The 26712-nt window shown below is 37.6% G+C and overlaps 1 protein-coding gene across 5 annotated transcripts; it reads left to right on the plus strand.

Annotated features, from left to right (window-relative positions):
• CEP78 (centrosomal protein 78) lies at positions 1 to 25694 on the plus strand. 5 transcript variants are annotated; one of them, XM_072031204.1, is made up of 17 exons: positions 1 to 157; positions 1655 to 1929; positions 2145 to 2320; positions 2934 to 3006; positions 3529 to 3632; positions 4969 to 5143; positions 7380 to 7493; positions 7710 to 7774; positions 8618 to 8701; positions 11862 to 11970; positions 13999 to 14134; positions 15072 to 15117; positions 16590 to 16733; positions 20112 to 20189; positions 21881 to 22047; positions 23260 to 23413; positions 24864 to 25694. In XM_072031204.1, the coding sequence occupies exons 2-17, from the start codon at positions 1677 to 1679 to the stop codon at positions 25383 to 25385; spliced, it is 2400 nt and encodes a 799-aa protein (XP_071887305.1). In that variant the 5' UTR covers positions 1 to 157; positions 1655 to 1676; the 3' UTR covers positions 25386 to 25694. The 5 variants fall into 5 exon arrangements, with proteins under 5 accessions (XP_071887305.1, XP_027302361.1, XP_071887304.1 ...); XM_072031203.1 differs by having other exon boundaries at positions 4 to 164; XM_072031205.1 differs by lacking the exon at positions 1 to 157 and adding an exon at positions 216 to 548.
• Positions 25695 to 26712: the final 1018 nt, after the last annotated feature.

Here is a 26712-nt window from a genome sequence, read left to right on the forward strand (position 1 = left end):
ATTTTGAACGCGGGGAAGGGGGAGGAGGGGAGCAGCCAATGGGCTGCGGGCTTGCTGCGCCGCGTGGCGGCGGTTGGGCTGCCGGGGCAACCGCCCCGCGCGCATGAGCGGCGGCGGTTAACGGCTGTAACGGCTGTAACGGCGGGCTCGAGAGGAGGTGCGAGGTTAGCACCAAGGGCGGCGGGGAGGGGGTGGGGGATCGGCGGGGCCCGGCCCGGCTCGGCTCGGCTCGGCTCGGCTCGGCTCGCTGCGGGCAGGTGGCAGCGGGGCGGGGTGGCCGTAACGGGGAGCGGCCGCCGCCCGTCCCCCGTCAGGCGGGGCCGTTGTCCCGCGGCCCTTGGAGTGGCGCGGCCCCTGCTCGCTTTGTCGGGGAGCGGAACGCCCCTCGGGCCCCCGTGGTTATCGGCGATGCGGCGTGGGTGAAGAATAAAGTGCTGCGTGGTGCCAGCACTCCGTGACCGGAGCTGCTCGATGCGTTTGGTGGATGTTGTCTGTGCTTAACAGGCAGGCCAGATGTGCTGCAGCTCTGCAGATGCTTGAGAAAGTGTGTAAGGAGACAGTAAATGTCTGCTTGTGTCGCATACAGGCAGCTGGGCACAGTGGTGCCAGTGGTCCTGTGTGGAATCTTTTCCCCTGTGATTTTCACAACTGCTCTCCTGAATCCCTGTAAACCTTTGGGTTTCTAAAAACAAACAAAAACCCTGCGTGGAAGGGGGCTTCTCAGTTTTGCTATGTGCTGTGTTTCTTTTTTCCTCTCTGTTCAAAAAAAAAAAAAAAAAATCTGCCACCGACTAGTATTATTCAGTGTCTTGTTTTGTAATGAAAGAGTATGTTATTTTCCCCGTGTACTTTCTCAAGGACAGTTGAGGCATTCTGAAGTGTTGTCAAATCTGCTGACATCTGTGCAGATGGGTCCTGGTTTACATAGTCGTGTTTCAGTTGCAAGTTCATATGGGTCTAATAAGCTTTCCCCTCTTCCTTTGTCTGTTCGTTGTATGCTGGGGCCACGATCTCCTTTCTGCACTTCAGGTGCAGGTCTGATGTTTGTGTTGGAATAAAATGAAGCATGAGAAAGAATGTTGGTTAAGCACTGGAAATGAAAGGCTAGTATGTTGTGTATCACCTGAAGTCGGGGGGTTTATAAGGGACGGTCACTTTCTGAAGCATTGGATTATAACTCTACTCATTTTAGTTTCTGTGACCACAATGTGCTTACATAATGATAGTTAATCAGATAGCTAAAATAAACTAGCAAGCCACAAGTAGCTCTGCTTGGAATATAGTCTTTCATATCTTTATTTTTGGGTTGGGGTTTCCAAGGCTTTCAGGAATCTGCAGACCCTTACACTACAAAACTGTTAAAAGGAAAATGAGAACTTTACAGCAGTTAGTAGTTGAACCTTTTATGTTTTGCAGGTAATCATTTATTTGGAAAAGTAAAACGTAGGGTGTTTTTTTTTTTTTTCTGTATTCAGCAGTGTTTACACAGGTACTTAGCATTGTAAGACATCATTCTTTCAACTGCCACAGTGAAGACATGTAGATGCAGTGTGGGTGAATGTACTGTTTTGGGCATGCGTGTTGAATTGAGATTGTGTTGCTAAATCAATTTTACATTGGAAAAAAATGAAATCTTTTTTCTATTCTTTTACAGAAACGCTTATCAGATAGAAAAAATGATTGACTCAGTGAAAATAAGAAGACAATGCATGCTGGATTTCTACTCGCATTATGAACATCTTTGTGCTCTTCAAAGCTCCGTGCCTCTGAAAGCTGTGAAAACTAACCTGACTGAGGGTACTCTTGATCTAATTGTAGATCGCATCAAAGCTGCAGACTGGGCACCACTTCTGAATGCTATTAGGCGTGATAAGACTCTGACTTCTATTGGAATAAGAAGTTTTCATCAACAAGGTCTTGGAGAATCAGGTTTGTACTGATGGCTGTTGGGGATAAATACGTTGATGTATATTTGTTAGAATACATTGCACAATTTTTTTGTGATTGAATGCATGGGCTAAGACTTGTACTCTCTGAGGAATTATTTCTTTTTAAGAACAGCAGCAAGAAAGTGTAATGTGATTATGATTCCTTCTAAGTCTATAGGAACTGGGTACTCCTGCTGTGTAATTTTTGTTTACTAGGTGGTGAAAGACATAAAACTTACTTCAGAAGGAGAATTCCAGCAATTCGATCTAAAGACTTGACTGGCCAACTATGCAAAGCTGTCAAAGGCTGTCTCGGTATCTCTGATGTACTCAAAAATCTGGAACTACATGGTTTGCTCCTGAGGGAGAGAGATCTAACGCTTCTAACAAAGGTAAGAATATGTTAGTATACAAATAAATGAAAATATGCTTAGAACCTAGAGAAGTAGCTACTACTTTTATACATAGCTGTCACACACAAGAATGTGCCATGTTTTAATACATCTTTGTGTTATCCACAGTATGAGACAATTACTATAACCTAATCTTGCTGAGCCTTTCAAAACTTGTATAATTTTCCTCTGCCCTGACTTATCAAGGCTTATGAAAAGTTTCTTAACATCACTGCAGTGTCTGTGGGGGCATATAACTTACGTATGTGACTCAAACTGCAGTGAATGTTCATGACATAAGAGAACTGGAACACCAAGAAGATAAAAGCAGGTCTCTAAGGTGTGTTATTAGAACACTTCCTCTAGTTTGTTTGTGAGTGGCTTCTAGGAAAGGAGGTGCTGCTTGTTGCCAGTAGGCAACTGTGTTGTTTTTTATATATATAAAAGAAAAAAGAAGGCGTAAAGTGAGCTTTACAGTGAGCTTTGACCTTCATCCCAGCTTCCAAAAGTTTCTTGTAGGGAACACAATGTGTTCTGAGCAAGTCTGACTTGGACTTTTCTCTTTTTGTAATTTTGTATCTGAGCCAGCTAAAAAATTGCTTTTATTCTGAAGGGCTTGGCCACTTCATCATCTCTGGAGAGCATTTCTTTAGCCCACTGTCCAATTGGAGATGGAGGATTAGAAAGTAAGTTCAGAATCAAAAACGTTTCAATACTTCTCTCTTGTAGTGCTTTAAATAGGTAATTTTTTTCACTATTTCCATTCCTGTTTTAAATCTGTTTTTAGTTACAAAAATAATATTTTCTTTATTTTACATGATTTTACATTATTTAGACTTGAATTTGTTTACTTGATTCTAGTAAATAAATATGCTACTTAATAGTGATGCTTATAGTTTTATTTAAAACAGTCACAATATTTAAGTTGGAGGCTAACTTTCTTGATTTTTTTCATGTCTACACAAGTAAACTGAAATAAAATGTTCTGGCTTGTTCAAAGAATCTTTGCTAAATGCTTGCACTAAACTGTATAATTTTACAACAGATTAAATGCATTTAAAATCTCCTTTACTTCAAGACCAGTGTTTTGTCGTGGTGTTTGCCATGCTATTGATTCAGCTTCTTAATATGGTAGTGAACAAATGTATGTGTTTTGATAACTTAGCTGTGGTGTGTGTAGATAACATGCATGCTATTGTTTTCTTCAGCAATCTGTCAGAGTGTGAAGAATTCAGCTACTATCAGATACGTGAACTTCACAGGATGTAGCCTCACCTGGCGAGGAGCGGAGCATATGGCAAATGTATTAAAGGTAACTTCATCATCTTTCTTGAACTAAATGTTCACAATAACTTTAACTAAGAATAATGACTATGTTCAGCTAGTAACAAATCTAACAGTATCTAAATTTTTCCCCAGCTCAAAGAACTGTTTGTGACTTCAAATCTCTGCAGAAGGATAATCTCTAATGTAGCTACTGTAATGCATTAAAAAAAATAAAGTCCCGAAAACTGTATTTCATTGTGGGAAAGCTGTTGTCACATGGATATTTAATGCTAAGTCAGTTTTATTGTAATCAGTTTCGTAAGCCCTGAAGTGAACATCTATTAAGACCAAATTTGTTGATACTGAGTAGACATAAATATATCGTAGTATACTTGCATATACAACAATAAAGGAAAACATTCTGATCACCAGTGAGGAAAAATACAGGCTATTCTGTGTAACCTGTGTTGTGCAGCTCAAAGTGAGCAGTATTTATACTCCGTAAATAAGTTACATTGTATCCTTTTTCAATTGTTTCCCCATAAATTAAAATGTAATGGGATTGAATAATGAATAATAGAGTTGTAATTTAAATAGCAGTGAATGTTCAGATCTGCTTTTGGTTGTTATTATGTTGTTTCCTGACTCAGTGAACATAAAATTAATTAACATGTGTTATTGAACATCTAATTTTTTTCTTTAACTTTCAAGCTCTAACACATCAAAGCACTTTGTGAGCAGCATATGTGAAGTTAAGTATGTGAACAGTCTTTCCAAAGTTTCTGAAATTATATGCAAAAAACAGTTTACAGTATGAGATATAAATGTGTTTTTTCTTAATATGTGTCATTTAAAGAAAGTTCAGGATATCTTCAAATGAATATTAGGGCTGTAATTGACATCTGTTTTAAGGATTGTTTCTTTAATCATTTTCACAAATGTTTCAGAATGTCTATAAAGTATTCTTAAGCACTGGGTAGAAATAATGAAATCAAGTTTACAGTTTAGAAGTTTCTAATTAACTGATTAGTAAGCTTGTAACTAGTGCCATATTCTAATTAATGTTAACATTAGTTTGCATGAAAGCATGCAATTTCCTACTGCGTTTATCTTGTTCAAGGCGAATTTTAAGTGGTATAAAAAAGGTATTAAGATGTTTAGAGTTCTTTAACCATATTTTGTAATATGCATTGAAAACTAGATCATGAGAGCAAGCATGACTTAACTGTAATGTTTAAGAATGACTTGTATTTCTTGAACTGAGAACCAGTATAAATGTGTTTTTCGCATTAGTACACAAGCCATTAAACATCAGTTTTATGATCTTACCATTGATTGTGGCTTTGTCTTTGCACTTGGTAACACTACCTTGTTTTGCAAAGCACCAGGCAATGAAAAGACATGGCGAAGCTTGGGCTGAAAGCCTCCGCTATAGGAGGCCTGACTTCGACTATATGACCGGGTTGAGGCGAATTACTTTGAACTGCAACATGCTTGTTGGAGATAGAGGAGCAAGTGCCTTCGCAGACTGTCTGGGAGAGGACCTGTGGCTAAAAGGTATTGTGAAATACTGACTCTTTGGATAGAGGCAGACAGAATACTGAAGGCTGACAATTAATAACAAATGTAGCCAGTAGTGTAATTTCCTATTTACCTAGGAAATAATTCCTTTTGAAAGAGGTTCTTTCTTTCCCTCTTTTTGGATAGTTAATGCCCAAACGCTTTTGGGTCATCTGGAAGTGTCTTCTAGCATATCAGAGAAGTAATTTGTTCTACAGCACATATGAATGAAATTACTAATAATGATCACAGAATCATTAGGATTGAAAAAGACCTTCAAGATCACCTGGTCTAACCATCCCCTTACTACTAATGTCACCCACTAAAGCATGTCCCTAAGTGCCACGTCCAACCTTTCCTTAAACACCCCCAGGGACGGTTACTCTACTACCTCCCTGGGCAACCCATTCCAATGCCTAACCACCCTGTCTGAGAAGAAATGTCTCCTAATTTTCAACCTGAACCACCCCTGGTTCAACTTGAGGTCATTCCCTCTAGGCCTATCACTAGTTACCTTTGAGAAGAGGCGGACACCCAGCTCCCCACGGCTTCCTTTCAGGTAGTTGTGGAGAGCAATGAGGTCTCCCCTGAGCCTCTTCTTCTCCAGAATAAACAACCACAGTTCTCTCAGCTTTTTCTCACAGGACTTGTGCATCAGGCCCTTCACCAGCTTTGTAGCCCTTTTCTTAGATCTACTTAAGCATGGGAACAGTGTTATACTGTGAGCTAGGTGTACAAATAACATTCATGTGGGTCTAAGAGGATTGGGTTAACCAAACTGAACATACAGAACTCTGTTGGCCCTCATGGGATGCACCCACAAGTGCTGAGTGAGATGTCTGATACCCGTGTGAGTCCACTTCCAATATTTGACTGATCATGGTGACTGGAAGAGGTGCCTAAAGACTGAAAGAAAGCAAATGTCACTCAGATCTTCAGGAAGGGCAGGAGGAAGGACCTAGGGAGGTACACTCCAGTGAGCCTTGCTTTGATCCCTGAGAAGGCAGGGAAGTGTTGTCATCCAGAGGGACCTCAGTGGACTAGAGAAATGCAGTTCAGTAAAGAGAAGTTCTTTTACCTGGGAATGAATAATCATATGCACCAGTACATGCTGGGGTCTGACTTGTTGGAAGGCAGCTTGGCAGAAAACAGCCCAGGGGTCCTTTGTAAACAAAGTTGTCTGTGAGCCAGGTCTGTGCCTTGGTGGCCAAGGCTATCTATCCTGTATCAGGAGTGTTGCCAGCAGTTTGAGGAAAGTGATGCATCCTCGCTTCTCGGCACTGCTGAGGCTGCCTGTCCTGGGCTTTCCTGTACGGCAGAGAGATGAAGCTACTGGAGGGGTGGAGTCCCACAAAGGGCCACTAAGATGGTAAAGGGACAAGAATAAGGAAAGGCTGAGAGAGCTGAGACTGTTCAGCTTGGAGACTAAGGGCAGGTCTCATCAAGGTGTATGGGTATCAGAGTGGGGGCAGTGAAGGAGACAGAGACAGGTTCTTTTTAATAGTGTCCAGTGACAGGACAGGAGGCAATAGACACAAACTGAAACACATCACAAACATCAGGAGAAACATTTTACTGTGAGGGTGGCAGAAAACTGGTACAAGTTACCCAGAAAGGTTGTGGAGTCTTCCTTTATGGAGATCTTCAAAAACCATCTGAATGAATGCAGTGGTCCTAGGCAGACTGCTCAAGGTGGTCCTGATTGAGCAGGAGGGTTGGGCAAGGTAACCTCCAGACATCTGTCCAATCTCAACTGTTCTGTTATGTTCTGTATGCATAACAGGAAATGAATTGCAAAGCTTTGATATTCTGTGATTCTGTGATAGTACTATTTCATAGTGACCAAATAACTTACTGATCTTGCAGAAGCTGTGATCTGACTCAGACTAGACTGAAGTTGATTGCTTTTACATATTATGGTACCTTGAATTAATCAGTGTGTAGATGTATTACCTCTTCTCGGAATTCTCAATCACAGTGACTTAACTGTCATTGTGTATTCCTTCCTTTGCAATTGTTTAGCAGTTATGTGTTAATGTGTTTTACTGACTTAAACTTCTAGTTTTCAACTCTGAAATTAATAATTCTTGTTTGAACATTTGGCTATTAGAGTAACATTCTTTATTCATATTCTATGAAATGGAGGTTCTCATCAGGTGTGGATTAAATTGTATTAGATATTTCTACAAGTTATGCCATTTAATAATTTGTTTTACTTCTCCAAATATTTTAGCACTTGATTTGCAGCAATGTGGAATATCCAATGAAGGAGCAAGGTCATTACTAGATGCTCTTCAAACTAATACAACATTAGTGGTACTTGACATAAGAAAAAATCCATTAATTGGTATGTATCTGTATGTGCCTTTGTCCTTTTTTTTGTTTTGTTTTTTTGTTTTTTTTCTATTTGAGTAGTTCTGGTGGGGTAAAGTACACTGCTTTCAAGGAACAAGCCTGCAACAGTATTTTGCTAAGCATTTAACACTGCTTATTCAATGATCTGTTTGCATAAATACTGGTCTCATCTGGGAAATTCTTAACAAGACATCTTAATTCATTCTAGATCACATTCTGATGAAAAAGATTATTGAAAGAGTTCTTATGAATGGAAATAACGCTAATTCAGAGGTATGTGCTAGGCATTCTGGAGTGACTTGTGCTTTGTTTTTTGTATCTGGCATTGCATTTATTTTTACAAAGATAACTTAGTTCAGAATAAATCTAATGCAGCTATTCAAATTATAAACAGAAAGGTGACTATTTAAAAACAAAACAAAAAATAGGAAAAGAAAAGCTTAAAACACTAGTAGCAACATTAGCTATATTATATTGGACTTCTTATGATTTCCTTAATGTAATTTAAGATATAATAAAAACAGGATATCCATTTTATTGGAAGGATAATGGCAATTTGTGTATACTTAGGCATTACTATAGAACAAGTAAGAATTCTGAACTAAGTTTTGCAGAATGTTTTATTAACACATGAAAATTAACTTTTTAAATTGTGAGTTCCTTTATTTAATTAAATTTAAAACTTTATTTTGAAACTTTTGAAAATAATTTACATAGTCAATTTTTAAACTACTCAAGACTATATTTTTAATATTAATCATCTAAGAAACTATAGTTTAAAGTACAGTCTCATTTGCCATCTTTATCTAATAACTGTACAGTGTTTACTGTAACTTACATAAAATATCTGCACCATTTATGATGAGATATACTGTTTAAATACTGAGTCTTTTAAATAAAAGACGGAAATCTGATTCAGTTCCCAAAAGAGCTATCAAGCAAATGAGTGTACATTTATTCTTATTTTCCCAGTTCTTGTTCTGGAATTTATTGCTCTTTTGGCTTTGAAAATACTTTGAAGTCAGAGCTGTGGTTTTGCAGGGAGAATCTAATAAATTGAGAAGTCTGTGTCACATTTCTTGGATTAATACAGTTCTCCATTTCAATATCTTAAAGACTCTTTTGGAGAAACCAAGGTTAGCTGTGAAAAAGTACTCTTTATCATTGGCTGGTGCAATCAACACTTGCAAGATGTTGCAGGTATTACATGAAAATAGCATCTGCCTGTACAGAATATATCTCAAGATAAATAGAAAACTGAACTGTGGAAAGAAGCAACTCTATGGGGAATCTCCCATATACCATGAGACCACTCAACTCAAGACATTTGTTCTATATTTACTAAGGTAGTGCAGTATCTTAATTCTTACTGGCAAAGCTAACAGTCTTGTATACCAGATTAATAATGTATATGAAATATGACTGATCAACTGATCACCAGCTTGCTAAATAATAATCTCTTCCATAAATAAGAACACAACTGCCTAAATCTGTTATTTCATAAACTGTGTGGGTAGTCTGTTGTAAACAGCATTTGCTGTATATATCATGTGAACTCAAAGTGGGACAGTCCACCTGTTTATCCAAATGCAAACATTTGATGTTAAGGTTAATAATCTTTTGAAACTGAAACATTTACTACCCTAACCTCAGGATTTACAGTTGATTTTAAGCTCAGTTACATAAGCCTGAGTATTATGAGCAGAAAAGCCGTTGAGTTTCTTGACAGCAGTGTCTTGATGCACTCTATATTGAAAGTCAGCAGTGTGTGGGTGCTTTGTTATGTTTTGTGTAGGTTTTGGTGGTGGTGTTTTTTTTAGGGATCAAAACAAGTAAATTTATAAATTGTCAAGAGTATCAAAGATGACAAACAGTTGGTCATAAAGCTGTGCTGCAGAAAACTACAAGGACTCATTTTCAAGTAAAAATGATCTATGGGTGTATTTGTTTGAGTCCTAGTGACCTCTTCTAAATTCTGGATGTAATTAATACTCCAGTTCTTTATATTTTAACAAGTTTTAGCATAACTCAAACTTCAGTTCCTTTTCTGCTTTTTCCCCTGTATTTTTATGAAGGATCCATCACAGATTATGTTTACAGATTTAAAGAAGCAATGTTTATTTTGTTGTTTCTTATAGCTTAAGCTTGGCAAGCAAAACCGTGAGTTAGTGTCTACATTGCTTCCTTTTGCTAATTGGGTACTACCTCCGACCTGGGAGGTTTTAAAAGGATACGCTAGTCCTTTTTCTGTAGTAGGGAAAACATGCATATCCGTCTTTGAAATATTTAATCTAGAAATAAGAAAAAAAGAAAAAAGAAATAAAATTTCTTTTTATTTATTTTTATCCACGATGGTTGCTAAAGATCTGGATTTCATATTGATAGGAAATAAAGACTCAGTTGTCCTAAGTTTAGCATTTGGGTAGGGACTTCTGAGACAAGGTGTAAGATGCAGTATTCTGTCTGAAACTAATCCATTGCTTATTCTTGCAGCAAGTTACCTAATTTATACCGTATCTCTTCCACAGAGCCAGTTAAAAACTTGGATGGATGACCATCCCTAGTACTTCTTTCAGTTTCATCTACCTCTAGTTTCAGCTTTTTAACCTGCCAGAGGCTAACTGTGACAAGTCTCATGACTAAAACACAGTAAAATGTGGAATTTGTATATATTGGAAAAGTGGCAGAACTACATTCTGCGCCATCTTATCATGGCACCTACTGTGTGAACTCCATATTTTCTGCCTGAACTGCTTGTTGAGTCAGGAGAAAAAAAAAATATAGTGCATTGCTTCATAAAGAGGAGTTAGGTGGGCTTTTGATTAACATGTAGCAGTAAGCTCTAATAACAAAAGATCATGTTTTGGCTGCCACTAATAGCCTCTAATATACTGTTACACCTGCTTACTGGATACCAGTCTCAGCAGCCCTTCCATCTTGTTCTGCTTAAGAAGTCATTTTTCTGTCTTTTAATAGCACTTATGTGCTTGTCCTTTTGATCGGGTTTTCATGTTTGCAGGAAGGATTGCTCACTGCTAACTGCTGCCTCTAAACATAAGAAATTTTCCAAGAAGTTTAATGGACACTTAAAATGGAAGAAGGTTGTATTATTTTAGCAGCACTGTGTAACTCTTGGATGGTGGTTTGCAATCCCAGATATCATTGGGTATGATAGGTGGTGAAAGTTTGTGTAGTTTCTAGGAGAGACTGAGTAATTTAGAAGAAAAATCCACTGGTGATTTCTACAAGACAGGTTGCTTTCAGAGTCCCAGCTTAAGGACATAGTCATTTTTCAACTGTCTTAGTACCTTTGCTGTCTTCATACTTATTGTACAACAGCAGCAGATAGCCTGCTCTTGAGTAGGTGAACTTCACGTTTGACTTAGTAACAGCTAATTTATGTGTAGTAAAACAAAGCTAAGCTATTCTTGCTGTTTCAAGAATAGTTTCAGTCTATTTTGTAGTAGCAAATGTGCAGTTCACTCTGCTAGGATTTGTTAGTTGCAGCACGGTAATTGCAGATTAATCTTCCCTGAGCATTAGGTGGGAATAATTTTGGTTTCATGTTCCTAGTACTATGATGGTGGGGCTTAGGGCTGTCTGAAATAAGCATTAATATTAACTGCATTTCCTTCGATGGCTGCTTCAGCAGTGCGCATCAAGTTATAGTTAGTACAAAGTCCAGTGAAAATTATGTGACCGTGTAACTTGGGAATAATAATAAGACATTAACTGGCAGAAGTAGAACATTTTATGAGTAGAGCTGTTGCTGTAAAGAAGTGTGAATTATAGCAATTGCCTTTGATTATAAGCATCTTAATTTTAGTTGGGATGCTCTTACTTTGTATGGAAGTCTTTTCGTGAGAGGCAGTGAAAATTGAACTTAATTTTTTAAAAAATACTAACTCTATTGGTAATATAAAAGCATGTTAGTTAAGCTTTTATTACTCTGGAGAAGTTTGGCTGGAACCAGTCATTCCTAGCAAGCCAACTTTCTGTAGAGAATGAAAGCAAGAGCCAGAGTTTCCTTTTTATAGGGTTGATGCCATTTTTTTACTATAAAAGGAGAAGTGTTTTGTGCAGGAGAAAAGAAAATATTGGATGGGATATTAACAGTGGTATTCTGGGAACACTCACTGATAATGCAGCATTCAGACTTGCATTGAATCTGTTTTTAAGTTGGGGGCTTGTGGGATTTTCATTTTTCTCTAGTTTTGCAGTTTGCTATTAAGTTGTAACTGGCAGTGGCAGTCTTGTATCTGACAAAATAATAAAAATAAACTTGATCTTAAATAAGCACCTCTTAAAATATTAGCTACTAAACTAACTCTTCTTTCTTTATATTCAAAAATAAATCCAGTATAAATGGCTGACTTCACCATCTTCCAAGGATGCTTTGAAAGCTAGACCAAAGAAAAGAACTATTGTCCTAGGAAGTGGTCGAAAAGGAAAAGCTACTATTCGTATTGGTAATACTATATTTTTTCCCGCTATAGTGAATTTTGTTTACAAAATGGCATGTTAATGTTTAAGAATGTTAATTATGAAATGTTTAGTGTGTTTAAATGTCAGTGTTTGCAGAATACCTTTCTTCAAAGAAAATTTAATAATGTCTTCCATCAGTGGTTTCTATAGTGAACTTTCTGCTGCTTTTAGGGCTGCCGTGTATGTGGTTGGGAAAAGTGTTGGATATACTAAGTTAACTGTTCTGAAGCATTGCATGTATTCTGAGTGCATCTCTCCACAATTGTTCACTTCTAGGGCACTTGCTGGTAGGGAGTTGCCTAGTTTTTCTGATGCTGTAGCCTTTCTGTAGCAGACAGTGCCAAAACAAACAATTATTTTTTATCTGATGTACAAAATGTTCTTTTTAAAAACTTTATGCAAACCTATTATAAATAATATGCTTAAAATAACATAGGTATTTTGAATATTTATAATATAGTACTGATAGCTGCATGTTGTGGTTTAACCTGGCAGGCAGCTGAACACCACAGAACCATTCACTCGCTACCCCTCACAGCAGGATGAGGGAGAGAATCTGAAAAAACTTGTGGGTAGAGATGAAGACAATTTAATAGGATAAAAAAGGAAGGGGAGATAATGATGATAGTGATTAAAAAAAAAAAAAACAAGTGATGCACAACAAAGTTTTTTTTTTTTACCATCTACTGACTAATGCCTAGCCAGACCTCAGGTAGCACCCCTTCCTGCCTCCCAGCCAACTCCCTCCAGTGTTACTGTTCAGCACGACACCGTATTACGGCATGGGATATCCTTCTGGCTGGTCTGGATCAGCTTTGCTGTCTGTGTGCCCTCACAGCTTCTTACTCACCTCCAGCCTCCTTGCTGGCAGGGCAGTACGAGGAACTGGAAAGTCCTTAACTTAGTGTAAGCACTGCTATGCAACACTTAAAACTTCAGTGTGTTATAAGCATTATTTTCACCTAAATCCAAAATACAACACCATACCAGGCACTATGAAGAAAATTAACTCAATGCCAGTTGAAACCAGGACACTGCAATACACTATTTTTCAACAAAATTACTGAAAATTTACCGTAATACATTTGGCTTGTCTTTCATATTTGCTATTGTTATCTGGAGGCATAGTGGTAAGCATAAATCAAATTAAAATCTGTGTATTTATATAAATTGTGGTGCTCAGGGTGATGGAAGAAAATGCCTTACAGTTTAAAAAAATCTATCCCATTTACTTGACTATAAAGTGACGTTTGGAATTCTGTTACCCCAGTTTTACATTTCGGTGCCTTTACAAAATCAGTTGTTCTATTGATTGTGCTCAAGAAGTAACTTGAGTTCCCTCTTGTTTAACTATATAAAATACGTGGTGGACAGTTTTCTGGGTCTTAATTCTGTTGAGACATAACCTGACGTAGAATACAGACATTTATTCTGAATGTACTTTGAGTTATATCATGATTTAAACAAACAAAAGGCTGGATTAGGGAATATAACTTGGTTAATTATTCCTCTTAAGCAATGATGCTGGTGGTCTGTGGAAGTGATCAATAGGAATACCAGCTTTAAATGCAAATATCTTGCAAAATACAAAAACAATGCTTTTCACACTAAAACCACTAGAGGGCAATTTGAAGTGCATATGAAGCCTTCATTGTTTGACGAACTGTCTAAAGTTCCCACTTCCAACAACTGAATCGGATATCTGAAATTACCAGTATTAATAAATATTAGCTATGAAACTTTGCTTCCATTTCTTAATAACCGTGTGCATTACTTTGGCCAACCTGACGTAACTGTGAAACATGCCAGCAGATTAGCTTGCCACCCTTCTTTTTGAGAAGCAAAACAGAAATTAGTTTTTGAAAAGATCATCAAAATAAGATTGAAATGTAGATTTCTTGCAGTCCTTTTATTACGTTGGAAATTTCACTTATAAACAGTCAGCTGCAACTGTATGTATAAATGTCTAGGTACAATGAATTCTTTCCTCCTATTCTTGCTGTTCAATGCAGGATTAACATCTAAAAAGTCTGTAAGTCCTGGGAAAAAGACTACATCTGTGAAAGATAGTTATTCACCAAAACCACTACCACCAGGCACAAAAGGCTTCCTCCCTTGGCGTACTGCAGAACGTGCAAAGAGATGCAGGTGAGGTTTTCACAGTAAAAGGGAAAAATATTAAAGCATAAAAACTGCGTAAGAAAGGAAGGAGAGAGCAGTGTTAGCTTTTCTAAATACATGTTTGAAGTTGGACACAAAACTTCGTATTATATCCATACTTTTCCTCCTTACATAATTCTTGGAGGGTGTTACAAATTCTGTTCCACTAAGTTTTTAAAATAGACACAAAGACATAATTTGATGTCCATAGGATGTCCAGGTGTACCAAAACAAATCTTGCTCGTTTACTTTGTTAATGATGATTTATCATACTTCTTCATAGCAGAAGATGTAATTTAGTTTTCCAAGCTTCTAGTATAGTTGATCGGCCTTCCAATTCAAGATGTGTAGGAACTCTCCCTATCATTTCTTTCTGTTTTGTCTCCTCTAATTCTGACGTAATTGTTGTCACCTTAGCTATATGAAGTTTAAAAAGAATTTTGTAACACTTGGAAGTTGTAATATTGTTATAATGCTTCCTTTCCAACACCTTGAAGAAATTAAAAAAAAAAAAAAGATACAAAGACAACTAAAAACTTATATATTCTATAATCTCCAGTTTGAGCAGCTAAGGTCTATTTAAACAAACAAATTTCTTAATGTACTATAACTAATTATATGAAACTTGTTTCTTTAGAATTGCTGAACACCAGTTTATCTTGCTGACTTCAGGTCATAATGAACTAAACAAGATATCTGTGGAAGACATTGTTAGCATCCAGTAACGCTGCCCTAAGTCATAATTAAGTAGGAGTACTAGTAGAACAAAATGAGAATGTAGTGAGTGTTAAAGGGGTACAGCAATGTGTCTGCTTTTTTAACTTAACTGCTTCACCTGTCTTAAAGCTGATGTTTAGAAATGGAAGTATCAATGATGACTTCACAAGCTTAATTTCCTCAAAAATGTTTTTCTCTCCCTTTTTAGGGGAGAGGCAGTGGATGGTAATGAAGAGTTACCAGTGAAGATTCAGGTACTTCCTTGCTCGTGTGAAGGTTTATTTAGTATATGAGTGCTTAAAAAAAGATGGGTGGTCAACAGAATCTTACTGTCTAAAAGTTGAGACTGGGACATGATAACTTAAACTTTCTTTGTCACATAGAAATGCGAAGTAATAGTTTACTAAAGCATTTGGTTGAATCTTTGATGCTCAGTTTATTCCCTTTTCTGTATCACTATTCTTGGTTTATTAACCTTGTGAGCAGGCTGGGGTTGAGTGTGGACACAATCTACCCTGAGGCAATAAGTAGAATTAACATTTTTCTCTGAGGTTCTGCTCTCCCCCTTCCTCTCTCTTTTCTGCTTTTGGACTATGCTCTTGTGTTTGAACCCATCTGTATTTGTAGGTGGGTTTTTCCTCCTTTACCTTCCCATTTCCATCGTGTCCCCACTATCAGAGCAAAGCTGGAGATTAGCATATACTAAACTTCAATTTGGGCACAGACGGGTCAGATTGTTGCTGCAGCCAGCACATTTATCCCCTACTTTGGCATGGGCTTGCCCCAAGTTGCAGTCCATTGGGAACACCTGCTGTGGTATGGACTCTCCTATAGGTTTGTACCGTGTCTCGCTGGGATGGAGTTCACTGTTGGGAAAGGAGAAGGAGGGGGAAAATGGGGGTCTCGTTATGAAAACATACTGTTCTCCCAAACAACCATTTTGTGTATTAAGCTTCCCAGGTTGTGTTTGAATATTGTTCATTGATGGGAAGCTGATACTTTTTTTCTCTTTCCATGCTCCTGCACAGCATTTGCTTGTCTTTTTTCTCTTCCTTTTAACTTTAATTAAATTATCCTTACCTCAACCCGTGAGACTTTTTTTTCTTTCTGGAATACTTTCTTCTCCCCCTCTTCTCAGGAGGTGGGGGGGTGAGTGGTTGTGGTGGAGTTAAGCCACCCAGCAGGGTAAAACCACCACAGGGCTGCAGTTCTTTTTTGCCCTGTCTGCTTTGGCAGGGGGTCCTCCACAGGCTGCTTTGTCATGGACAACTACTTCCTTCTCCTCTGACCTTAGTGTGCCCTCTGTTTATGACTGTTTTCTCCTAATTGCTGCCTGTGGTGTTTAAGTCCTTTAGTAAGCAAGGTTTCACAGAAGTACTGCACGTGTGGATTGGCTGTGTCCTGCGGTGGGGGCCACTGGAGCTGGCTGCAATTGGCCACGTGTGGCACAGAGCAGCACCAAGCCTTCTCCACAAGCTATCCCCGCAGGCCCCTAGTGCTAAAAACTTGTCACATATGCCCCATATATACACACAGATCTTCTTTTTATAAAGTATTATGCAAATTTATCACAGAATTGCATAACTGGGTGTGCTGCGTATTCATTTTAATGGACTTTGGGAAAAGATTGCATTTAAATAAGGCTTTTGATAGCATTTAATCTTTCTTTTTTGTTACACAGTTTAATACTGTAGGTGGGTGTGTTTTTCTTTTCTGATGCAATTAGACAGGTATTCCTGTGAAAGTGACAGTAGAAAGTGCTTCAACATCTGAAACTGAAGAGACAGAAGATTTAGAAGATGTTATCCATAATCCAGATTTGACAAAATCACTAGATAAGATTAATGTAACAAAGCATCAACAATTCCAGGTAAGAAGCATGTTCTGTGCCTTAAATTTCATGAAGATAAATGATACCAAATAAACTGTTTTATTCAGGAAATTATGATTAAGCTAATAACCAGTCACAGAGTGCTTTCTGAATAGATTTTAATTTTCTCACAGGCTTCTATTTCAAAAGATATGGGTTGGTTCTGCACTGAATTTCCAACTTCTGAATAGTGCAAATGAGCATGTGTATGCTGTACTTATCTTGCCAAATCAGGGTCACAATAAGAAAGAATTACACTTAATGCACACAACTGTATTATGCATAATTTCTCTTTTCTGGACTTGAATCATGGTTCCCAAATCTTTTGATGAGTGTTATTGCTTTAGTAATTTCCTTACAAGTACTTTCTTTAAAAATGTATTTTAATGTTATTTTGAAGAGCTAAAATACTGTAATGGTTGTTGCATGAAACTAATTAAAAATTGAAAGTGTGTAAAAGCTACATTTTATAATTGAGCTCAGTAACTATTTTTTTTTAATTTGTTCTTTATTATTCCATCTATTACTTTGGTAGTTCTAAAAAATACGAAGTAGCTGCAAATGTCTTCACAGAGAGCATTATAAAAAAAGGAAGGGAAAACAAAGGTATTTCAGTGGCCCAGTAACACTGCTGTGGCAATCTAGCACTACTATAAAATACGTTCTCAGTCAGAGTAACAGGACTGTATCTCACCTGTTAGGATTTGGGTTTTGAATGGAGAAGCTGTATTGCCTCCATGTAAGTATTGCATAAAATAAGACTCACAGTCAGTCTTTCCATGGTGTTTGTCGTAAAGGACCATGCTGTGTGAACAAACAGTTTGGGACCACAGAACTGTTTTTATATAAGCCAAAATGAAGTTAAAACTTGATATTGTTGCACATCTATACGTAATGGCAAAGTTGGGGTAGCTTAGAGTTGATGTGGAAGGCAAAATGACTCTACAAATACACAGTAAATAGGTCGCTTTTTTTTTTGGCTGATGTATACTTACCCTTTTTCTCTAGAATCTTTTTAGGAATTTTTTTAAGGTATTCCCATTGGCCTGGGAAAGTTGTGTAGGTGGTTTCCTATTACTGTGCATGTGCATTTTGTTGATACTGTGCCTGTGCAGTGTCTTCAACACTCTCATCTAGAGCATTGTGTCTGGAATCACGGAAATCCATGTGCCAAAAGCTTCTGTGCAGCAGGGACAGGAGTGTTTTCAGGAAATACTTGATGTTTGTGTTCTTGTTGTTGGGAGAGAACAGAGTATTATTTCTGGGACTTGAGAATGCAACCAAGTTGAATAAGAAGAGTAAAATTCTGCATCTGGGGAGGAACAGCTTCAGGCCCCAATACATGCTGGGGTCCTCCTAGCTGGAAAGCTGCTCTGCGGAAGAGGTTCTGGGAGTCCTGGTGGACACAAAGTTGAACATACTCTAACAACATATTCTTGCTACAAAGAAGGCCAACAGTATCCTGGGCTGCACAAGGAAGAGCGTTGCCAGCAGGTTAAGGGAGTATATCCTTCCCCTCTAGTCCACACTGGTGAGGCTACACTGGGAGTAGGGTGTCCAGTTCTGTGCTGCCCGTGTCACACTGGGGAGCAGTCCAAGGAATGGCCATGAGAGTGATGAAGGGACAGGAGCATCTGTCCTATGAGGAAAGGCTGTTCATGGGACTGTTCAGCCTGGTGAAGAGCAAGCTCAGGGGGATCTTATCAATGTGTATAAATTTGTGAAGGGAGGGTGTAAAGAGAACAGAGCCATGGTTGTTTTCAGCAGTGCGGGGTGTCAGGACAAGAGGCAGTGGGCACAAACTGCAACACAGAAGGTTTCATCAGAAACATGAGAAACTTTTTACTGTGAGGGTGACTGAGCAGTGGCATAAGTTGCCCAAAGTGGTTGTGGAGTCTCCTGCCTTGGGGATGTTCAAAAGTGTGGTTTTCAAAAACATAGTACTGGACAGCTGACTCAAGATGTCTCTGCTGAGCAGGGAGGTTGGATGAGGTGACCTCCAGAGATATGTTTACTTCAGCCATTCTGTCATTTTGTGATGCACTGCAGAGACAGAAAGAAGGTGCGTTTTTTGCTTTGGGGAAGGGTTGTCATATTGACCTTTGTTAGCATAAAAATCCTTTTTTCCAACTTAGTGAAATAAATCTGATTCTTCCAGTATATTTTTGGATTACATATAGTGCATTTGCAAGGAAGGGGTAATTTGTGATTAATTTGTGCTTGCAAAGAGAAAGAATAAACTCTAAGAATGCACTCCAAACCTCCCATCTTTATATTGGCCCAGATTTTACTGATTTTAGTTACAGTAAGGTAATCCATTGTAGTGTCACTTTCTAAATTTGATATCAGAATACTTTTCTAGGCCATAGTGAGTTATCTGATAGCAGTATTAAAGCAGCATTGAACAGCTCCTGTTGGTTACTCATTCCTTTTGTTATACTGATGCAAAACAAGAATTTTGCACTGTGACAGAACCACGCTAACCACTCCTCACAATTTAATTGTGAGGTCTACTTCCTCACCATCCTTCAGTACTTTTCTGTTTCTTAATTAAGTCTTTTCCCATCTTGTGTCTTTGCTTATCTGATCATAAGGCAAGTTAATTCAACTTGCTGTTGTGGTTAAAAGTGAGATTTTTCCACATTAGTTCTCAGCCATCCTAATAATTCACACTGGCTGATGTGATTTGGGTGAGTTCCAGAACTGGAGCAAAGTAAATAGCAGAAGTCTGTGGCTAGTAATGTGAAAGGACGTGGGGGGCCCTTCTTAGCTGTGTTAATTTTTCCTGAGGTACTGTTGTTAAACAGCACTTACTGCACAGCTGCTTGGGTGGAGACCTATCATGAGGATCAATCAGCTGAACACCTTGGTTACTGTTCAGCTGGTAGCAGGCATTAGCAGAACCTTTCAAAGAGGGACAATCAGCTGTGGAAAAACAATGATGGAATTGCAGAGTGGGAATAAACAGTAAGAGGTGGAAGCTCCTCAAACTGCCAGTGTGCAAAAAGAAAAGATCTCTCCAAACATACCTTGATGTGACTGAATGATGAGAATTTGACTTTAGTATTCGAGTTTTTGGGAACTTCAAATCCTCCTGCTCAAGGAAGGGATTTAAGCATACTACTCCGAGACACTAATAGTCGCTTTCACTTAAACAAATTCCTTTTGATAAAAATGTAATTTCTGCTTAAATGAAAAATAAAAACTCAAATATTTTTTCCTTCCACTAGAGGGAATCTCAACTGTCAGTTTCCTCTCATTAAGAATGTAGTTGAGGAAATTCCCAGAACTTAAATTTGTCACTTATACATGTTGAATTTGTGTGTAATATTGCATACTGATCTGACATTTGGAATTAAATTTTCTGTTTTATGATAGTTGGAGCTGAAAGAATGCATAGAAAAATTAAAGGAAGAACGAAGAGCCAGAGTAAAGGCTGAAGAACGGATAACAGAGGTAATGATCCTTAACTGATAATCATCTTTACTTTACAGGAGGCGCCAATCAAACTATCCACTTGCTTAATTGGAGTAATTATCAGTAACCTCTAACCTGGTAGCTTCCAGAATTTCAGTTCAAAGTCACATGGATCATTTACTAGCCTACGGACAGTGATGAAATCTACATTTAGTAATGTGTGTTTGTTCTCCTGATCCTATTCCAGAGCCTTGAACTCCTGGTCAAGCTACCCTTTCAATATGCTTCATTCATTTCATGTTTTAGATATGAAGTAGAGCATTTTGATGTTTGTTTTCGTTGAGAAAGTAGTTAATACTGCTTGCAATTTGTAGCAGATGGATAGTTTTTTTTCTGACTTCTCCCACCTTCTCTATAATGACTTGCACTGAGAAGCTGTTTGTTGCAAATGTTAAAAATCAAAGGGACAGCATAAGCCAAATATAATTTCTGTTCTTGTGGGCAATAAAAATGTTGGATGGGTTTACTGGTAGCATGTTGGCCAGTTATGAGTTGGTGTTGCTGACCTAGAAAGATCCTTTTGAATTGAGTGTAATCAAAAAGGAGAATTTATTGCAATAGAGTTGAATGTAAGATATGTAATCTAATGGTTTTAGTGTTTATATGTGATCTGCAGTGGGATGATGTTTATGGTAGGTACTATTTTGAAATTGAACAACAAATGGTGCCCAGTACAGGAAGCAGGTTTACAGAAAAGACTTTAAACTCCACAAAGTTCGTTGTTGCCCTCTGTTGTGGACATCTCCATCCTCATGTAATGTAAAGTGCACCAGTAGTCTGTGTTGGTTTATACTTAAATATTTTCAGACTAAATACCTGCTGTGGGATATCTTATTTCTCATGCCAGACTATTCGAACATAATACTTTTCCTGAGCAGAAGGGATAAGCTAAGAAGCAATAACCTCTAAAATCAAGCACTTTGCTAATTAAACATCTAGAGTTAATTAGGCAGATGTGTAATTTTTCTGGCCTTCTGTTGTAAAAGACAAAAGAAAGTAAGCCTGTGGCAGCAAAGATTGCATGTCTGTGAACTCAAATAAGTGACTTAATGCTTCACCCAAACACAAAACCCTGTGTACTCTACAGTTGTCATTTCAGCTTTCAGACTGTCATTGATTTAATGTTCAGTGGGAAGGAAAAATGGGATTATCTTAAACTTTGAATTTTGAGATGCACAGAGCAGAGGAGAGATAGTGGTATGCATTCCCTTTGATACAGAGGGGTGAAGAGTGTTGGCCTTCATTAAGGTCCTTTTTTACTAGTAAAAATAAAATATTTGGTGCTAATGTGTCATATATGCAAAGTATCATTAGTGCTAATGTGTTGTATTATATATGCAAACTAACATGATTTAAAATCTAATGTCTTTGCACTTGCTCTGCACCATTCTGTACATACTAAAGACAGTGCTGAATCAGCAGTTTTGAGTGCTTTCATGAAGTTCACTTATGGTAGCTTAGAATTAAAGCTGTGGATAAACAAACCTGCATGGAGCTCGATGTAACAGCACCCTGAATGTTTCTGGTACATGAAGCTCTATATCACTGATTTTCGGTGTTTCTCTTTGTGATATTGTTCTATAGACTTGCATTTATATATATAGACTTGGTATTTATTTGAACTGAGAATGATAGAAATTGATTTACTTTTTTCTGCCTTTCTTTTATAGCTGGAAATAGAAAATGCAAGACTTAGGAATCTAAATATCTCCCTGTCTGAGGATCTTCATGCGCAGTCAGTAGCCAACATGATATTGGAAGATGAAGGTGTTCTTGGCAGCATTGAGAACTCTTTTCAAAAGTTTCATGCTTTTTTAGACCTCCTTAAAGATGCTGGGTAGGTTGCTGCTTTACTTGAGTCTTACTCTTTCTGCTGAGACTTTATCCAAAATTACCCTCTCAGTTAATTATGCTACCTTTTCCCCTCAGATCTCTAGAAGTGTACTGGCAAACAGCAAAGGAAAAAAAAAAAAAAAAAAAGCTATGTCCATGCTGTTCAGTCTTTTGTCAGTGTAAAAAAACATCCAAGCACTGTCCCCGCTGAATTCAAGTATCTGTCCTTTCAAAAAGCCCTTTCCAAAAGAGAAGAAAGCTTCTATTGAATTGTTTCCTAATGTTCAGTGGATCATCTGTGGTTCTTAGGGTTCCTGTAGTTCAAAAGGCTGAAAATGCAGTTGAACTGGCTTCAGAACGTGTTCTGTTGTCTTGGGGCCCCCTTTTACTGATGGAAATACAGAAGGCAACTAGATGAACGAAACTGTCCTCTGTACTTAAATTTTGGATTGCTCTTTATGACTTGAAATATTCTAGAGATCACTGATTAAAGTTTGCATTAGGACTCTGACAAATGAAAGGTGTTCTCTAGCTACATAAAAATAACTTTTTTCAAATGGGTCGTATATCTATTCATGACAAGTTCTGGAGCTGCTCTGAAGCTTACAGAATCCCAGTCACAAAGGCTGGTTTTCTCAATAAACTTCTGTAAAGAGCCATGCTATCAAGTGATGGCTGCAACTCCTGACTTCTTATTGTGGCTTAAGTTAAAAGATAAACTAAAAATGGCAGGTTTGGCTGACTTCTAAACTAGCAGGTGAAACAACATGACTATTCCTGAGGCATGTTAGAGGTGATAACAGCATGTTTGGCTGTTAGAGGTGATACTAGTTTGGGAAATGTGCACCAAACTTCTGCCTGAATGATAAAGTTTTCATCTCTCATCTGCGTGACACGGAGTCTGTTCGCTGGCATCCTGCTCTGAGATCAGTACTAACTGGAAGATGACTCACACTGGTAACACTGAGTAAAAAGACTGGTGATTTTGTACCTGCAGGCTAATTAGTGCAAAGATAGGAAAATAGCTGTCACCACTCGTTTTGATCTTTAATAGCTGTTTTGGGCCTCTTAAAAATGGAAAAACACTTTTCAGATATTGAGATGGATTGTTTCTTCTGGGTTTGAGCATTTAGATCTTTCACGTGAATGAGTTTTGTTTGTGTTTTTGTTTTTTTTTTTTTTGACGCGTCATTTTCTACTGAGCTTTGTTTTACAGACTTGGACAACTTGCTGCATTAGCTGGGATAGATCAGTCAGATTTTGGTCTTTTGGGGCATCCACAAATGAATTCTACTCTCAGTAAGCCTGCTAATGTGCTAAAGGAGAAGTCTTTTGAAGAAGAAAGACAAGAACATACGCAAAATAGCAGAGTAAGTCAATAGAGGGAATGGTAGTGGCAGTGTACTTGGCAATACCTAATGTACTTTTCAGCAGTTCTCCTACTCTGACTGAAAGTAATGATAACCAAGTGATCCGTGAAACTATTATTACAGTCTTTTGCTGTAGCTGTATTTATACAGATGATAGTGATTAATGTCAACTTTCTAAGTGATAAGCGTTTGGAACAGAAACTATACTGTCTTGTAATGTACTAAAGAAAATGTTGGTGGTAATTTCCATGTGTCTTTTTCTGAAATACGAAGTTACCGTACTGATACATTAAAATCAGAAAATATCATGAGTAGTTTTTTAAAGACACTTAATAATGATATATAGCACTTTTTAATACCGTAGAATTTGATAACAGAGGATAGTACAGTACGCCCACTGGAAAGCAGGAATTCTTTTAAGTAATGGTAGTATACGTTTCCAGTTCTCTTACATTCCTAGGTGAGCAATGCTATGAATTTCAGGCTAGTATACACCTTAGCCACATAAAGTTTTAGTTTCAGCTCCAAAGACAATGAATGGAAAACTTTCAGGATTTTTCAAGCAAGGTACCAAAGTTCACTTAAAAAAAAAAAAAAAAAAAAAAAAAAGATCAAAGTTAAGATGTTGGCAGCCTGCAATCTTGTCCAAGGTCCAAGTTGGCTAAAACTTTCATACTAGGAATTATTCTGCATTCCAGTATGTTTCTTATACCTAATGTATTCCTGATTAAGTGTTCAAAATTCTTCAAGAATACCATGAGCTTCTAAAACACAATAATATTTTTTTTTCATGCTGCTGAATGCAATTTCCAGTTCTTCAGAGTCTGTTAAAATTACTAGGAGTAATTGAGTTAATTCTCGTCACAGGTTCTTTCACATTGCTGTAGTTCAGCTTGCAGCTTGCAACTATGTTTTCAGCTGATGGCATTCTTCTGAACTTGTCCATGCAGCTCTTTTAAGTCATGTCTTTTCTTATTCTGCTCATTTAGAAGCTTGAATTTGAGGTGTTCTTTAAGTATACGTGAAAAAAGGTTCAACTAACATTAATACTATTTCATACTTAAATCCTAGTATTTCATAGTTTAGATTCTTTTTGCAGCTAGGTATTGTGGGTACCATGACCTCGGAACAAACATACTGAATGATATTTCAGAATGATGGAAGTGATTGTGCTTTGGCTGCATTATGACTGACTCATTTCTGTAGCATAAAGTTCAAGCTAGATGTGAAAGAGTAAATATGCCTACTCTGTCATTTTCACCCTAGCTATCTTCTGAAACCTGGTTGCTTTGTAGGGCAATAGAGTTTGTGATTGCTATTATCTTTAAATCTTTTGTATATTTTGTAAAGACTTTATTTTGCTATGCAGACTCAAGTACATGACAGTTGCAGCATTGGATTTTTTTTCTCTAGTTTCATCAGTATCTTAACAGGAATCTCTTTATTTCAGAGTGGAGGTGGGAACATCCAGCTTTCTCCTGGCACATTTCAATCCCAGCTGGTGGTGAATAATACCTTCTCTTCTCTTAAAGAAACACAGGAACTTCCAACTGCTGTGCAACAGCAGCAGCCAGTCTTACAGAAAGAAAACGAAAGTCAAGCAATTAACCAAAACAAAGAGGATAAACCTCGAAACAGCATTCCAACATTCTCTGAGAAAAGAGTCAAACAACATGAACAAGCAAAAGGACATTATTTAGCAAGGCAATTGGTCACCAGTCTGCATTCAGTTACTGACTCGAGTATGAATATTAAAAGTAATGGTAGCAGAATATCCAGCAGTGCTTCTGGTGAAAAAAATAAAAACTTTTCCTCGAAGAAATACATTCCTAGAGTGGCTGAAACTGCAATTCCAAATGATGGAACAAGAACAGACCAAAGTAGACTGCAGATGGTAGACTGCTCTGGAACTGATACCATAGGATCTGTCTCTGAAATACAAGAAAGTATCCACAGTGTTACCAGCACTTGAAATGTTTGGACTTTTCTTTACATATACGAGGTTAAAAATAAAATTTGGATGCCTCAGTGCAGGTTGTGAGATTTTTTTGTAAAATAGTGTAGACTTTTAAAACTTACAAAACATTCCATGCTGTTAGTATTCCTGTTTCCTGTTTGCATGACTTGTCACTAGATTTTTATTCCTTGAAACAAATGTTGTACTAGTACCTCTCAGTTTTTACTACACACAAAGGTTCCTGGAATATGGTTTTTATTGTATATCACAGATCTTTTTAGAGAGTGTAAACAGTTTCAAGCTAATAAAATTTAGTAAAAATTTTGTTTTTAAATTTATTTCCAGCATATTGCATTGGAAGTGGAAAGAGTGTTTTTTTAAGGCAAACATCAGTTGATGCCTGACAGTGTGGGTACAAAAGTAGTTGGAAGCTTCAAGTATGAAAATGAGTACAGAACCATTTCTAAAATAATTGAATACAGATGTTCTTTATTGGTGCGGATTGAAGAATAATACATCTGTGAAGGGACTTTTGGAGGATGTCTACTCCATCTGAATTAGGTTACTCTCATAAATAACTTGCAGAAATGTGAGAACAGAGATGAAAAATTACTGTTTTGAGACTTCTCAGGTCTGCCTCCCCAGCTACTTCTTCCCATCTTTCTGCACAGGCAGCTGCCTTGGCAGCTTCTGAACTATGGCACAGAGTAACGCAGGTCTTGGTTTGCCTAATGCAGTACAGAAGGTGCTGTTTAACACTGGAGAAGGTTCACTTCAGTATGGCCCCGAAAAATAAAAGCAATAGCTTTCTTTGTATGCTTAACTAAGTGCCATGACAAGGCAATAGGTCAAGAGACTTATATAGTAATTATGTTCTATAATTATTAGTTTCCTTCGGTGGTTTTAATAGCACTTTGTATTTTTTTTCTTCATATAGAGAAGTGGAAGTACTATGAAGTCAACTTATTTGAAAAGGTTGCAAAGATGAAGATATTAAATGTTTAAACAAATTATTGGAATGGTTTTTAAGCTCTGGGGCAAGGTAAAGTTTTCATTTGGAAAAATTACCTTTTAGTTTAGGGTTTTGCACCTAGGTCACTTAGTTGAGCAGTAGGAATGATTTTCTCAAATAAACCAGTCAACTTTGCTTTCAATAATTTATTTCTGTGGCATTTTCACATGCATGTCAGTCCTGATTCAAAAGAACTTCTTAAATACTGTAGCTAGCTCTGAGAGATGGGATAGTAGAATCTGATATACAGTGTTTGTCTTTAAGTTTAAAGGTTCAAAACTCATAAGAGTTGGACTAGATGATCTTACAAGTCTTTTCCAACGTAAATGA

Source organism: Anas platyrhynchos, chromosome Z, assembly GCF_047663525.1.
Source record: "Anas platyrhynchos isolate ZD024472 breed Pekin duck chromosome Z, IASCAAS_PekinDuck_T2T, whole genome shotgun sequence".
Taxonomy (NCBI): Eukaryota; Metazoa; Chordata; class Aves; order Anseriformes; family Anatidae; genus Anas; species Anas platyrhynchos.